General features: G+C 41.1%; 1 protein-coding gene across 5 annotated transcripts in view; it reads right to left on the bottom strand.

The window, feature by feature from the left end:
* The window catches only part of MAP3K21 (mitogen-activated protein kinase kinase kinase 21), a 63,878-nt gene that overhangs the window by 5,058 nt on the left and 41,713 nt on the right, over positions 1-17,107 (bottom strand). For 2 of the 5 annotated variants that reach the window (XR_003999667.1, XM_030556905.1), the window contains exons 5-10: positions 11,603-11,843; positions 9,357-9,479; positions 6,123-6,239; positions 5,410-5,560; positions 4,016-4,110; positions 491-1,279 (exon numbers count right to left, since the gene is read on the bottom strand). Coding sequence is in view for 4 of the 5 variants with exons in the window: in XM_030556905.1 (XP_030412765.1) it covers positions 491-1,279; positions 4,016-4,110; positions 5,410-5,560; positions 6,123-6,239; positions 9,357-9,479; positions 11,603-11,843 (1,516 nt within the window). In the remaining variant the exon portion in view is untranslated. The remainder of the gene's footprint in view (positions 1-490; positions 1,280-4,015; positions 4,111-5,409; positions 5,561-6,122; positions 6,240-9,356; positions 9,480-11,602; positions 11,844-17,107) is intronic. The other 3 variants (XM_030556909.1, XM_030556907.1, XM_030556908.1) reach the window with 3 other exon arrangements.

Raw genomic sequence — 17,107 nt, 5'->3', positions numbered from 1 at the left:
GGAAGTAAAACTTATTAAACCTGTTTTGCTATGAGTTAATAAATGGACATCACTAAAATGACATTAATGAATTAGTCTCAGTTGAACAATTGCCAAGCTACATTAAGTAACAATTTCAGCATTTATTTCAGCCTCTTGAAGCTCTGATGCTACAATGTTTATAGAAATACCAACATTTCCCACTACACTTGGCAATCCTCAGCATCAATTTTGGTAATTCCACTGGCAACACTGATTTTGGTATATCCTACCAGGCAGCACGTCCCCACAGACTTCCACTAAATCCTTAGGTGAAGTTATTTTGCTGACATGAGTGGAATTTATATTGTACTTCAAATGAAACACCTGTCCTCCCCACATACTGGAGTAAGATACTATTCTTGATAATTACTTATTGAAAATATATTCAGTAAGTTATAATTCCATGAGATTTTCAATTTTGTTTATGCACTATAGATAAAGCATCTCTCTGATATTCTATGTTACCCACATGTAGTCTGGAAAGTATTTCCATCTGACATGGTTCGTCTGTGACCCAATCGTCTCAATTTTGATGAAGAGTCATTTGGCACTTTTTCAGATTCTTGTTTCAGAGGAAGAATAGGAGACTGGTTCTTTAACATCACAGGATCAGTGTCAAGCACCGGCTTTACCCTTTGTTCCCCCGTCTTAGTTGCTGAAGTTTCAGATGAAAATGCCTCAGTGGGAATGCCTGTGTCACAATCACCGGGAGCAATGCTTACAAACGCATCTTCACTGTCAGACTGAAGCAAGCATTTGGTGGAAAGGGAAGCCATAGAGAGAAGATTCACAGTATTTGCAGATGGACTTAGAGATGGAATATGGGTTTCCTCTTTTTTGGACTGCAATCTTGTAGGACTTGCACTCCTGCGAAACTTTGAAGCACGTTGAAATATTCCCTCCCGCTTCTTCTTCTCCTCCTTTGGCAACAGTTCGTCTGGAACCTGTGATTTGTTTAGCTCTCTAATATCTAAGCCCAAAGCTACAGATGCAAGGAGAACAGCACATCCATACAATATAGAGTCAGTTTTCTTTTTCTGCAGTGTTCTATTGAGACTGTTTGTAGGAGTCATTTGTGGAGTACTATTTGCAGAATTAGCAGAGGTTCCTTCTTCAAAGCTTTCATGTTCTATAGTGTTTTCTCCCTGATCATCCTTCCAAAGAGGTAGATCAATATAAGCCTGATTTGGCAACTTCATTTGCTTTGGTCTTTTTGCATCTGAACCTTCAAGGAAAAGTCTCTGCTCTGTACAAACATCTATAATGTAAAAATATTGGAAGGTACTTAAACATTGCAAAATAAGATACTTTTTTCTGGCAAACTTGTACATGTACCTTAGGATTCCTCATTATTAAATATACACATACATACCCTGAGATGTTCTGTGTCCCCCATATACACATCTTTTGGAGACTCAGAGGAACACACAGGGATAACCATTAAGTCAGATTCAAAATTTCCTCAAATCAAAATCTTTCCATATCCTTTGTGATAAATATCAAAGAAATCTCTAGTACTCAAAACAATAAAAGCAATTTTTCAACAAATACACTATTTTCAAAATGTAAATTCAAACAGCAGCATTTTTCCATGATACACCTCTACCTCGATATAATGCTGTCCTCGGAAGGCAAAAAATCTTACTGCATTATAGGTGAAACCGTGTTATATTGAACTTGCTTTGATCCACCGGAGTGCGCAGCCCCACTCCCCCGGAGCACTGCTTTACCGCGTTATATCCAAATTTGTGTTATATCGGGTGGCGTTATATTGACATAGTGGTGTAGTTATAAAACTAGCTACATATTGTTTGTAAAATTTGAAAAAAAAAATCTAAAAAACTGACCCTTACTTGTGAAAGTCTAAACACCAAACTGCCTCTGTATCTCTACCCATCACACAGCTAATACTGGGTGGATTATAAATACTTTTTTCCAAGACTATAAATACATATATTTCGCTGCTTCCATTTTCCTTTTGTGTTGAAGAACTTAAATTGCAGCATATTTCTGTGAATAGATTATTGTGAGTAGTATACACGATTTTTATACAGACACAAGCGCACACACACTCACTCACTCTATATTTGTGTGCAGCTTCTGAAGGCTGTGGTGTATGACCTGTTCAGTTGGCTCTGAATCAAAACTTGTATGAAGTCAATGGGAGTATTTCCATTAAGTTCAATGGACTATTAGGTCCACTACGAATAAGTTTGATATTTCCAGTCTGTATGATGAAAATGAACTCAGAAGTTTTAGCTCTTTGGCTCACAGTGGAATAACAAATGAAGGCAAGTGATGGCTGCAGAATGTTTCTGGACTCTTTAGAAGGCAAGCGTTTAAAATAAGAGACTGGGTCTTTTCTCTATGTGGTGGTAACTATATGGGGGGAGTCACAGTTCAAGTACATGAACTGTTATTCTGTACAGTAGGATAGGATGAAAGAGAGTTGACAGTAAACACTGATCGTTCAAATTACTGTTTCAGTCTCAACTACTGAATGTCCTGTCTTAGATAGTCAAGCTTAATTATAATGTTTTGCAGCTGAGTTCCATCCCTTCCCTTCCCTACTTTGCTCCCAACAACTTTGATGTTTTGCTTACATTTTCCTAAAAGTTTCAGCATAAAATTAAAAAGAAAGGGATTTTTTGTTTGTTTTTAAGGGGAACCTTGGAAGTAGATCAGTCCTCAATTTTATCTTATTTAAAAAAAATCTTTGAAAAGATGATGATGATAAAAATGGTTCCTCGGCTTTTTAAAATACCAAGAAAATTGTTTTGATATAAATATTTCCTAGCATAGTTAGCTAACTACAGTCCAACATTATACCAGTGCATGAGAAACAGAAAATGAAGCTGTTATTTTCATTGTCCGAATGGAGTGCAAATTCTAAAAATAGAAACAAGACATATACATCTAACTTCCCTTTTATTAATAAACAAATTTACTAAAATTTCATAAAATATTTTCAAGATTCCTTCTGTGTTGCTGATATTTTAACCTGAGGTGTCTTAGTTAGTAAAAACAAAACCCTCCAAATTAAAACTGGAAGTCTCTATGCTCAGGGCCATAATAGATCATCAGCTGTGTGTGTGGAACAGATACAGATCAGGCTGTGCCGGCAAAACTTGGGCATTCTCTATGCAGTGCCTGTAGACTATGCAAGCTTCTAATCAATAAATCAGGAAACATAAGGATTGCAGCACCTAAAGTTTTCTGTGTTTTTATGCAGTTGAGAGATCTGTACGTGACGCATACTTCAAAGCTCTGCAAAATATTGAACAGAAGTTATATTATTATTGTGGAGAAATCTGAGTAGCAAGAGATACTCTGGAAAGAAATTTAGGCTTATGCAATAGTTTTATTAAGGGTCAATGAGTAAAATATGTGTCTTTTCAATAAATTTTTTGAGATGTGAGTGAAGAATGGCCAAAGATTTCTCCAAAAAAGTAGAAAAAATTGTTTATATTTGTAAGTCCCATAATTTTAAGATTTCTGGCCTGATTACAAGCTTTCTAAAAACACATTTCTTCTGGTCTAAGACTAGCTATACAAATTTCAAAATGAAAGATTTATTGCTCATATTGGACGAAAGCATTTCAAAACTGGTCCAAGGATGGAATTGGTGTTACAACCCTAACTAAGGAGCTTTTACTAAAACTCAGTTCTATAGTTCTATGCAACTAAAACATCAGGATTGGTAAATGAAAAACAATTTCTAGTAAGAAATGGTGATACTATGGAACTTTATGGATTTCTCAACACAAACCAAGAACTACACTTCCAAGGCAAGTGGTCAAGACAGACAATGATTACTGATAAAAAAAAAATTAAGTCTTTGCAGAATTGGCATCTAAATATGTGCCTTAAATTTATATACAGGAATAGTTCAATGGACTATTTGTGTGCTTAACGTATAGCATGTGCGTAGGAAGTGGTGCCTTAATTCATATAATTTTATGGCAATTTCCATAAATTGATAAACAACTCTTACCTTGGTCCACAAACAGGGAGGCTAATGGAACACCTTTCTGACTTTTCATTAAAATAGTTGACCAAGGATTGTTGCCATCTGAGAGAGGTCTTATTCTGAAATCAGAATGATTCTTTAGACACTGTACAGAACAGCATGTTTCTATAACTTTTTTAATGAGAACTAATATAGGTTTAAAGAGAAAAAGAAGGAATAACTAGAAGCTATCTATTCTACAGAATTTCTTTTCTTGTGTATGTTTAAACACGTAACACACAAAGTGCTAAAACAGTAAAAGCTACAGTGGCTAGGAAGTTTGTATATGGTACAAGGTCTAAAACTTGTTTGATGGGGGTTTATAAAATTCTTTAAAAACACAAACTTTTGTAAAAGAGAACTGGGCAAGATCAAAGAGCAAGCACAAAAGAGGAAGCTGTATTCAGAGGTGAAAGTAAGCCAGTACGGTATGGTGTACCGGCAAGAACTAGTAAACAGCCAACTGTACCGGCAGGGGGCAGCTTCTTCAGGCCGGCAATTTAAAAGGGTCCTGCTGGAGCCCCAAGCCCTTTAAATTGCCACCAGAGCCCTGGGGCTTCCAGCCGCTGCAGCAGCTACCGCTACCATGGGGCTCCGGCAGTGATTTAAAGTGCCTGGGGGATTTAATGGCCCCACCCTCTCTGTGCAGGACCCCGACAACTGCGTACAGATAAATCCTTTAGTTACTTTCACCGTGGCTGCATTTAACATAGACTTATGAATTTATATTGATATTGTATGTTTAACAATCAAGGAAGTGCCCATTTCAATTGATGGACACTTGACAGACAAGGAAATATACCCTGAAAAGGAGATAAGAAGGATCTTGAGTGATTTATTTAAAAAAAAAAAAAATGAAGAGTACTAGTGAAAATTCAGACAGTTGATTTCAACACTTAACAACAAAATGACAGCATTCTAAAAACGTATTGCCTTTCAAAGTAGTAAAAAGGAAATACTTCCTTTACTCAGCATCTAGACAGCCTGGAATTCACTGCAGCAACAGGTACAGGCACAATGCCCTCGACTGCCTCTTCGTTTCCTGACTATTTCAGAATTCCAATAGAGCCTGACTCCGAAGGTGTGGGGTTGGAGAGTGGGTCATTGAAGCCACATCAAAGAATCAACAGAACATCTCAAAGAATCAGGGACTGTAAGGTAAGTGATTGTTCTAGCACCTGTGAGTCTTTGTCTGCATGAATCCCATTTATGACTACCAGAAAATTCCCAGATTAATAAAATGAGGGTCTGAGGAATTCTAGCTAAAAACAACCTAGCTAAATAAGGGTTGCAGAACTGTGCTCCCAAATTTGGCTTCCAATCTAATCATCAGAATATCTGTCCTCATGTTAAGTGAATATAAAATATAGCGGTCATACCTCTCCTTACAATCTGCACGTTCCTTTGTTTGAACTGAGCTTGGTCCCCATGTGCAACCTTTCTTTTTAAAGCTTTTCTTCAAGTCTTCAAATTCTTCTTGGTGGCAAGCTGTGCTTCTTCCCCAGGTTCTGTTGCTTTCATCTGAGGTTACTAGAGACAGGTACAGTAGTTTAGTTCTCATTAGAAGGATTGTTACAGCCAATGAAAGAATTTGGATTTTAGCAAAGCAGCCTTCTCCACTAAAACTGCATCACAATAGCAAAATCAAAAAGGTTCAACTTAAAAATTGAGATGATTCCCCCCCCCCACTGATGCCAAAATACAAACTGCACTGATCAAAATGATAAGCAAGCAAGGAACAATTTGTAAACTGACAAGAAAGATGAAAATGAAAGACAAAGCAGCAAGAAAGATCTTATTTTTCATGCTTCTTAAAACTCAGTACTTTATATTTAGGTAATTCATATACATGAGGCAAACTGAGCATTTACCAGTTAATATTTTGTTCAGTAGAACTTTTTTTGATGCAATCATATCAAATGAATTAGAATATCTCAGTTATGACCAATTACTGTGATTTTGTTTTTCATTAACCCAATACAAATATTTTAAAATAGATATTTTCTGTTTAAGTGCTCAGTCTGTCACTTAACACAAGTTCAGCTACAGAGTTAATACAACCAACACCCTTTACAATTTATTTGGATCTTGCCTTTTTTCATAACCCCACTGGAAAGTTCATATTCACTTGTGATATCTACATCTTGCTGGTACACATATACACTGTTTCTTCGGCCATTAGCTGTATTTGTGTCTGCTTTGGAAATCACTGAGGAAAAATTAAGAGAATGCAGTAGAGATCTTAGTAGTTTTACTTTATTTGCAGAAGAGGGACCAATTCTTCCTTATACTTTTAGCTCTAGAACCAGAAACCCAGTTCCAAAGGTGTAAAATGCCTCCTGGGAAGAGCCAAGCAGTCACAGGAGTACACAGTAATTGGCCCCAAAGTCTGTGAATCTGAATCAGTTAAATAAAATTCTTGTGTCAGATCAGCATCAGGTTGACAACTAGAAAAGTAAATTCTCAATATGCTCACAACTAAGATGATAGTATTGACATAGCACAACTTTTGCCATGACAGACCGTCTTTAACAAGGTAAAAGTTTAGGAGGTTTGTAATTCATCTATTTCTCACTCCTGCCCCAACTCTTACTCCAGTTTAACTTGCTCTGCAGCACAGATGCTTGTCTTTGCTAAGATATTACAACTGAGTTTTCAGGGTCCTCTGGAGACTACTCACAACCTACTTTTTTTTTAAATTAGTGTTCAGAAATAGCTGAATTCAAACCTCTGACTAAATTTTCTTTACAATAAGCTAGGATTTCTTTTTCATTTTTAAGAAACTTAGATTTGGAAGCTTGAAATATTATGAACAAAAGAGGTGTTATCAAATAAGCAACTGTTAGATACTCTTGCTCAATGCACACAGACTTGAATAAATCTTCTCTAAACAAGGGAGCTCTGAAGTTTAATCAAGACTAAATAGCACTGGAGGAAGGTATTTTACATAGGTAGAAGACAATTACACAGGGATGCGGAAATTAAGTTGCTTCAGCCAGATATATTCAAAAGATCTGAGCGCTTTGGCTAGAAGCTTGGGAATCCAAACTCAAAATTAGAAAGTATTCCATTTGAGGGAGAGACTCTTTGTTTAATACAGTAATTTTTATGGTCCTACAATGGGAAACATTTGCTCAGTTAGACCCATCAATTGAATTCCTCACAGGCATATGGGTCTGCACTGGCGGATCTCCTTGAAGGACAGGGGCCTATGACTGTGGGAGTTAGAATGGGTACAAATGTATATTATTTTCTGCCTTTTAAAAAAATTCTCAAGATTCTAGAGGTGGGCTAATACCTGAAATTTTTATTTCATTTCTATGTTGAGTGCTGTAGACATCAAAAATTAAATAGCAACCTTATTTCAAGATTTTGGTTTTATGAGATATACCATTAGAAATGTTTTGCCCTACCAAAAATATTAAAAAGATTAGCAGAATGTATAAAAGGTGATGTGCAGTAAGTGTAATTGGGACAGGTAATTGTGGTTTCACTCACAATTACAGAGAGTATGAATTCCAAAAACATCTCATGTAATGTGTTTTGTTTCATTTTAGCTGTCAAGTGCTAGAAGTCCTTTATAACTTGGGAAGGTCAATTTAAATTCATGATACAGTTTGCCAGAGTGGGTATTAAGCTGAAAGTATTGTCATGAAGTTGAAAATAGCTTACACCTAAACAGCCATGGCAGCACTTCAAATTTCACACGCAAACAAGGTAGATTTAATAAAAAATAATTTCTCTTCAGGCTGTAGCAAAAAAGGGAACATCAACCACACTTCTTATACCAATCTTGAAAAGACAAACCCCACAATTTTCTCTTGATGCTTTTTTCAAGCAATCTTGAGACTACGATAAAGAAACAGGTTATCCTTAACTCCTTCCCGTCCCAACCAGGTATGAGGTAACAGAGTGCTCCAAGTCTATGGACGTAGATCAGCTACACCCAACAAACGCTCAGCTGGTCATTCTAGTAAAGACAGCCCTCCACCTATAACTAGTGACTATGAAGAGATAATGATGAGGGCAGGCTTAAGAAGGTGATGCTCACCCAGAGGGAAAGAGTCTTTCTACCCAAGATTAGAGGGAGCCCAGGCAGCTAGTTCCCAAGATCCAAAGGCAACCAGAGAAGACCTGATCTCCAGAAGGGAATAGCCAGGAAAGTGAGCCATATACTTCTGATTAAGCACCAGAGAAAAGACTGGGATCTTTCTCCTCAGAGGATCTCGTGGGGGAAAGAGAGAAGACTGTATCATTCAGAAGCAAAAGATGACCTAGATTCTAAACTACTTTGGCACTAAAAACTGGTCCTGGGTTCATTTGTTGGGATGGACACTACATGACATGTTTGTCTCTTGGGAAATGACCCTGAATAAACAAATGGATTTTGCTTTACTGTTCATCCCATGTGGTGTTCCATTATGCCCATGGGCAGTCGGTCAGCCTGCTTTGTACACAAGGCCAGACACTATTAAAATCAAGAAACGACATATATATTAAAAGATCTTTTCTATCTCTAGATATTGTGTTCTCAAAAATCAATAGTGAGCATAACATCTTGAGTGTCTTGTGGACTAGTTCCCCTCCCATTCATAATTGCTACCTCATCCTGCCATTTATACAGACAACTTCCCTACAGCAACCCCAGGAGTTGCTTACAAAAAACAGCATTTAAGTATTTAATAAGTGTGTGATTTTCAATAAATAAAAAAATAAATAAAAGGCACTTATCTCCTCCCCAATCTGTTCTCTTCCTCCCTCCCCTGCTTCCCATGTGCTTGGTTCCCCTTCTTCCCCGCCTCCCATCAATTGGAGTTTTGCCCTTCTGAACATATTATGGCTGCATTATTCCCTGTGTCTTTGGACATTATGCTCCTGTGCTTGGCTGGCAGCTCTGGTCCAAGGACAGCTGATTTTCTAACATTCCATTTGGCAGCAGCCCCCTCTCACATGATACTTTGCCATTTATCATTAGCCCTTTGTTTATGATCCTTCAGTACTTCATCCAAACCAGATTATATTTTTTCCAAGTACAATGTCCTGAAACAATTCAACATTTTACTAAAAGCCAGATAAGTTACGATTTGCTGCATTCTCTTCAGCTACAAATCTTGAAATACTCACTAAAAACAGTCATTCTAGCAAGATTTTCTCTTTACCAATTCATGCAGCATGTTGTTCACAGAACATCTAGGGGCCCAAACACATTCATTTTCTTTACATCCACATATAACATATTCCTTCCAGTGTTTTGCAGTGTAGTTGTGTAAAATGAGTGTGTTCATAATGGTTAAAAAAATAAACTGAAATGGTGACGAAAACTTACGCTGTATAGCTCGAAGGCGAGGAATTATTGTGGGGCTATTTGGTGGACTAGAGCTGTTACTGTTTAAGCTTCTTCGTTTATCCAAATTAGGGGAAGCCTGCACTGTTATTTTGTGCTGGAAATCTGTTGTGAAGAAAGCAAAACTAGGTAAATTTCACTGTTCTAAAGAAAGAAAGATTATATTGTATTTTTTCAGCATTAACCAAAATGAAATTTATATTTATGTAAGTGAATTTCATTGGATAAGATTTCTATTGTAACAGAGAAAAATTCTAAGCCTGCTGGTACAATTATTGGTTTGAACTTCGAGTCATGCTGGTAGAATTTTACAGCTTCACTCTAAATTAGTTTGGTGGCTCAATGGGAGCTCAACTAAGAAAATCAACATTACAAGCCAATCTGCAGCCTTGTTGGTGCTCAGTAGATTAAAAAAAGCTAAACAGCTATTTTGTTTGGTTTCAGAGTGTTCTTTATAGGTCACAGTTGAGACATATTGGCAGGGCATTGTGGTGAAGGCTGTATTGGTGCTGGATGTTCTGTACCATTACGGGAATAGTCTTAGGACTCCAGTCTCTAGGACTCTCCATCTGGCACCCTTACAAATACTTAATTCACACACATTAAAAAATGCAGCAATCAATGGCAGGATTCTACTATCACGAAACATGTCTTTCCACTGCTTCCCACAGTCTTGTGAAGTGTACAGTGCCATCTAGTGACACCATTAGTACAATGCCATTAGTGAATAGATATTTTGCCATGGACTCCTGTAGGAACAATAACTTGATAAACCAGCAACGGGATATATCCATTGGGGGTTCAGATGCCACGATGGTGACCTTTTGCTACATGCCCATGAAGCCTGAAAACAGATCCTGAAGTGATATCCTCTTTAGCTATTACCACATTTTTACGCACTACATACAGCACGAGCACACACACCCCACACCAACTCCGCTCTCTTTTTTCTGCTCACTGTGCTTACAAGTCAAACACTCTAAGATAAGTGTGGTCAACAAGGCAGTGGGTTAAGAAAATTAGCTATCTACCTGCATTCAACCCAGGTGTCACTTTTTCTTTTGCCTTCTACAAAACGTTACATCGACTGCATAGTTCCAATACTTTTAAGTACTGAAATAAGTTTATGCCAACTGATCTTTCTGGACAGAGGACTGATTCAAATTTGTTTCTCACAATTTGGGAAAGGTGAGTACTGCTATGTCCACAAGTTTTGGTAACATTAAAGTAATTAATTGAACAGGATAGAAAAATAAGTTTTATCCACACCTCTCAACTGCAAACTTGGCCTATGTCTGCACCATATCTTTTAACTATGAAACCTGCTTTAAAGGATGTTTCCTCACTGAATTAAATAACATGTTTTGTTTTGTTTTTAAATTGGTGGGGGAGAATCTATCAAGTGGAAAACATGAAATCCTCCTACATGGGTCACTTGTGGGGTTTGAATTGTGGCACTTCTCATTCCCACCACAGACCTCTTATTTATACGGACCAGCCATGAGGGGGACATGACGCTTTGTTAATAAGTTATACAACAACTGTATGCTAGACAAAGCAGAATACTGAAGATCACAACTCCTGGGTTCTATTCCTGGCTCTGGGAGGAGACTGTTATCTAACTATTAGAAACTGGATAGCTAAAGCACGTACAACAGGCCCATTCATTGTGAGACACAATGTGACGGAGTGAATGAGACATGGTGTCTACTCCCAGCCTGGTATGGGGGACCTTCTTTTAACTCGTTTGTAAAATCCAGGGTGTGTGGTCCTAAAACTTGACTGCTACGTAGGATGGAGGTAGGTATTGGCGGCAGCAAAGGGACAGAAGTGCACAGAAATATAAACACTAGTTAGGCCAGATCTCATGATGCCCTGGCTCCAATTCAGTGTACCTTCCTCTAGGATACAAGATGTTTTTGGAGGGTAAGAGTCTCTCCCTCAACTTTATTCAACTGAAATGAGAAACATTTTGCAAACTCTGGTACATTTCAGAGTTCTGATTTTATCCCTTAAAGGCCATTTAGATTCTTTTTTTTTTTTTCCCTTTTTTTTTTTCCTTTTATCAACCATTGCATACTTTTTGCCTAAAAGATCAGAGACCATGGTGGTGTAATTAGGCACCTTCAGGGTAACATACAATATCTAAATGTTTCAGATAGGGAACTTTAATCTGAATATTTAATTGTGAAAGGAAGATTTTGTAGAGGAGGAGAAAAATTTCAAACCTGAAGGCAAACTAATTCTATGTCCATCTTTAAGTTTTAACCGGCTCCTTTTAAACTTTCCCTTCCTCTTCTTCACATTGGGCTTCTCTTGATTTAACTGGAATATCAAAATATTCAGCTCACGCTCCAGTACATCAATCTCGCGTTCCGCTAACTGCTGCTCACGTCGTTTTAGTAATTCTTCCTGAGATTTTTGCTGAAGAGCAGCCCTTGTCAGCTCTTCTTCACGTGAACATAGCTCCTAAGAATGAGATTTACATAGATATAGGTAAATCACAAAACAATTCTTTCTGCTATTAGTCTATTTAAAACATAGCACTAAATTATATATCCTTAATTAATTTTCTTGATACACTGTGTGCACATAATACAAGTAAGCATTATATTCACAGCTATTCAGGTCTTCAAAAGACGGCTCTTTCTGTAGCAAGCAAGTATACAGAAATTTCTTTCAGGCATCTATTTGCAATCAAAGTTTATTTAAGCTAGGGTAGCATTAGCACTATCAACACCACCATACACTGGGATCCCAGCATTTATAATCATGATATTGGTGATCATGAAAAAATACTTGGACCAGAACATATCTTCCATTTAGGGCTTGTCTACATTGGCATTTCCAGCGCTGCAACCTTCTTGCTCGGGGGTGTGAAAAAACCACAAACCCGAGTGCTGCATGTTTCAGCGCTATAAAGTGCCAGTGTAGACAGTGCACCAGGGCTGGTAGCTACACCCCTCCTGGAGGTGGCTTTTTAGCTATGCCGTGACTACACAAACCACATTAAAGTGCTGCTGTTGCAGTGCTTTAACACTGCCAGTGAAGACATGCCCTAGATTGTAAGCTCTTTGGGGACGTGAGTGTCTCTTATTCTATGATTGTATAGTGCAGGGGCGGGCAAACTTTTTGGCCTGAGGGCCACACCAGGTTCCAAAATTGTACGGTGGGTCGGTTGGGGAGGCTATGCCTCCCCAAACAGCCAGGTATGGCCTGGCTCCCACCCACTATTCAACCGCTCCCCCCTGCTTCTCGCCCCATGACAACCCCGCTGGAACTCCTGCCCCATCCGCCCCTGCCCGCCCCCATCCCTCCCACCCGACTGCTCCCCACCAACCCATCCTCTCATTCCTGACTGCCCCTCGGGACTCCTGCCCACATTCAACCCCTCCTTCTCCCTGACTGCACCCAGACCACCCCCACTGCCCCATCCAATCTCTCCTCTCATTCCTGACTGCCCCCCGGGACCCCTGCCCCCATTCAACCCCTTTGTTCCCTGCCCTCTGACCGCCCCAACCCCTATCCACACCCCCACCTCCACCTCCGACTACCACCCTGAACTTCTCTACCCTCCATCCAACCCCCTTGCTCCCTACCACCTTACCGCGCTGCCTGGAGCATTGGTGGCTGACGGCGCTACAGCTGCGCCACCCAGAGCACCAGGACAGGCAGCCACGCTGCCTGGCTGGAGCCAGCCACACCACCATGCAGCACCAGGTCAGGCCACAGTTCTGTAAGAGCCCCGCTGCCCAGAGCATTACGCCGGTGGCGGAGTGAGCTGAGGCTGTGGGGAAGGGGGAACAGTAGGGGAGAGGCCAGGGGCTAGCCTCCCAGGCAGGAGCTTAGGGGCCAGGAAGGAGGGTCCTGTGGGCCAGATGTGGCCTGCGGGCCGTAGTTTGCCCATCTCTGGTATCGTGCCTAGCTCCCTGTTCTCAGTTCAGAACTAGGTGCTACCACAACAAACATAATAAAACAAAACAAACTGATTAAATTGTTTGCAGCAGGCCCTGAAGGAATCCCCTTTGGCTAGGCAGCGCTGGAGGGTTGTTTTTTTTTGTTTCGGCGGCGGGGCGCTCAGGGGGACAGACTTCGGGTGGCACAGCACTCGGGGGCTTGGCGCGGTGCTGGGGGGGCAGGGGCTGATGCGGCGCTTGGGGAGGGTGGGGGCTTGGGGCAGCGTGGCACTCTGCAGGGGCGGGGCTTCGGGTGGCATGGGGCTCGGGGGTTGGCACAGCGCTCAGGGGGGCGAGGTTTCGGTGGTGCGGTGCTCGCAGGGGGGAGGTTACGCTTCTTTTTTTGCTCGGGGCAGCAAAAAAGTTAGAGCCAGCCCTGGCTGGCCCAGAGCTCACACAACTCCCAGGAATGCCTGAGCTGGGTTCTTCCACTCTCTGAGTTAACTGTTTTCTCCTTCTGCCCTATATTTAGTCCTGTAGCACAAGTGGAAAAGTCTGCACTGCAGTGCTGAAGGTTCAGGGTTCAAACCTTGCTGGCGATGCACGTGATTTCTTTTAAAGAAAAAAAGGTAACACCAAATTCTAGGAAATTACATTTTAAGAAAAACTAAGTTAAAACAAGTTGTAAAGTCAAGAACTTGAAAGGTAGATTTACAGTTACCTGTCAACCGCAGTTTGGCCCCTTTATGCAGGTGCATTATCACTTACACTTCATTCCTCAAGACCCCTGCCTCATTCAGTGCACAGACTGGATGGACAAGGGGCAGAATTAAGGATGCATGAGAAACCATAAAATTGGCATCTCTTAACTTTCAAGCGCTTTGAGTTTTGTTCATATGTGATACATGACCCCAGCACCAACAATGTATGAATTTGGATGAGGAGGATGGTCTTCTGGTTAAGGCAACTGACAGGGATTTAGAAGATCAGAATTCAGTTTCTGGCTCTGCTAAAAGACTTCATGCATAACCTTGCATACGGGAACTAATGGCTTGTCCACACTGCCACTTTCATTGGTATAAAACTTATGTTGCTCATAGGTATGAAAAAATACAGCTGAGTGACATAAAAGTTACACCAACAGACGTGCCGATGCGGACAGCGCATCTGCTCCCGTCAACATAGCTACCGCTGCTCGTGGTTGTTTCATTATGTAGACAGTTGAGCGGCTACACAAGCTATATTACAGTGGTGCAGCTGCATCAGTACATCTATGCCACTGTAGGCTCGCTAGTGTAGACATGGCCTTAGCCCCTTTGCCTCCTTTTTCCATCTGTAAAATGATGGAACTTCTCCTCCTCGTTTTTGTCTGCTTTGTCTATTAACACCACGCAAGGTCAACAAAGCACACATTAAATGTGTTACTGGCTAACAACTGGATCACATACATTTATTTTAAATGGGGAATTGTCATCCAATGAGGGCATTTCTAGCAGGGTTCCACACTGCGAAATGCTCCTCAACATTTTTACCAGGAATGCTCTTATATTTTCTTTCAGATCATTGATCAAGTGTGCAGACAATATAAAAACTGGAGGAGTGGTAAATAATGATAAGGACAAGTCAGTTTTACAGAATGATCTAGATCAGCGTGGGCCTCATGGGCTGTGATGTGGGGGGGGGGCAAAATTCCCCATACTTGTTGCTCCAGGATGCACCACCTTGGTGCTGATTGCTGGGGCCACCAGCAAGGGTTGGCCCTGCCCCCTTCTGAAGACTGCTGGGGCACAATGCTGAAGGAGCAGGCGAGTTCCTCACCTTCCCAAGGGTAGCAGGGCTCAGGCTTTGGGCTTCAGCTCTGGGCTAGTGGGACAGCAGGCTCTGGATGCACGGCTTCAGGTTCCAGCCACACAGCTTAGGGCTCCATCTGCCGGCCATGGGGCTTCAGGCTTTGGGCGCAGGGCTTCAAGCTCCAGCCCTCTGCTGCCTGCCCTGCCCCCCACAAATCTCCCCATTGCTCCTGGACCCTGCTGCCCCTCCTGACTCCCCATCCAGGGCTTAATTTCTCCCTAGGCTTGCCAGGGTTAAGTAAAGCCGCTGTAAAAAGTGATACCTGTATGTTTGTTACTATCACTTTTCATAACAGACTTACTAGCTAGCAGTAAATAAATTGCAATGATCTGGATGTGCGTACATACATATTTATTTGTTTTTTCTAAAGTTAATTAAGTATTTTAGGAAAAATTGCCAGAGTTGCCACCAGCAGGAGTTGGTTGGTGGCCGCAGTCTGAGGCCACAAAAAATTTTGTCCTGAGAATCATCTCTCTTGGTAAGCTGTGTTCACTTTAACACAACTAAATGCCAAGTCACACACATCTAGGAACCAAGAATAGAGGTCACACAGAGAACAGAGGTGTTGGGAGGCTGGTATTTTGGGAAGTGGTGACTTAGAAAAGAACTTGGGGGCCATGGCAGCTAATTCACTGAACATTAGCTCTCAGTGTGACGTGGTGGTTAAAACAAAAAATTGTAATCCTTGGATATACAAGTAAGGGAACAAACCATAGAAGCAGGAACGTGTTATTGCTACTGTACACAGCATAACTGAGGCCATCACTGGGGCCATTAATAGAATACAGTCCAGTCCTGGCACCCACACTTAAAAAAAAAAAAAAAGGAAACAGAAGCGGCAAACGGGAGTTTCAGAGGGCATATTTGCGGATACTGAGCTTGGAGGTAAAGGGACTTGGTGAGTAGTGTGTTTAGTTTGTCTGTCTGCTTTCCATGAAGGTTGTTTAGCTGGACTATGGACTCCTGAGCAGGTCAATTGAAATAGGACTGTGTTCTTTGCGTCTCAAAGCGTGATACGTGGCTAGGACCCATGAGTCGCCGATCAGCCCCAGTGTTTGGGGTCTTTGAGTAGATAATCCCTCCATTAGCGAAGGGGTGAAGCTGAGCAGTGAGTGTTAGTATACAAGCCAGTTGTTAGGTGAACTCCTGAGTAGGCAAACTGGGCAGTTATGAAGGGAATATGAGAGGCTGTCTTTATAGGTGCAGTTTTACACTCAATAGTGTGATGGCCAGAAATGGCTCAGTGGTTGCGACCTGCTATGTATGTGTCAGGTTTCCTTTCCTGCCTGAAGCCAGAAGGGACTTCCTATGTACGAGGCACAACACAAGTTGATGGCTGTGCTACATGAAAAGACTGTCGGACTGGAAGCACAATTAGAGATACTGCTCAGAGAGGCAGTTCTTGGACAACCAGATTCCAAAAGCATCATCACTAGTACAGATCCAGGAAAGCCCTATGGCCTGAATTGAAACATCCCTAATATTACTGTATTGAGTTTTAGAGCAGTGGTTCTCAACCAGGGGTCTAAAAAAATAAACCAGAGACCAAAGCTATTAAACTTGCTGGGGCGCAGGGCAGAAAACTGGATCCCGAGCCCCTCTGCGCGGGGCTGAAGCTGGAGCCTGAACAACTTAGGTTCATGGGGCCCCCTGTGGCATGGGGCTCCAAGCAATTGCCCTGCTTGCTACCCCTAACACTGCCCTGGCTTTTAATCTACTAGATATGCAGAAAAACAGTAGTTGTGGCACAGGTGAGCCATGGAGTTTTAATAGCACGTGGGGGGTGGGGAGAGGACCTCAGAAAGAAAAATGTTGAGAACCCCTGTTTTAGACTACAAACGTTGCCATGTTTTGTTGTACCATGTAGCAGTTCTGTAACAAAGAATATCATCCACCAAGGACTAAGGCTTTTTTTTTTTTTTTTTTTTTTTTTTTAAACTTGCAACCGTCAATCAGGATTCTAATCCTTAACTACTTTCTCATCCC

The sequence above is a fragment of the Gopherus evgoodei genome, chromosome 3 (assembly GCF_007399415.2).
Source record: "Gopherus evgoodei ecotype Sinaloan lineage chromosome 3, rGopEvg1_v1.p, whole genome shotgun sequence".
Lineage (NCBI taxonomy): Eukaryota > Metazoa > Chordata > Testudines > Testudinidae > Gopherus > Gopherus evgoodei.
This window is presented reverse-complemented; position numbering and strand designations above follow the sequence as displayed.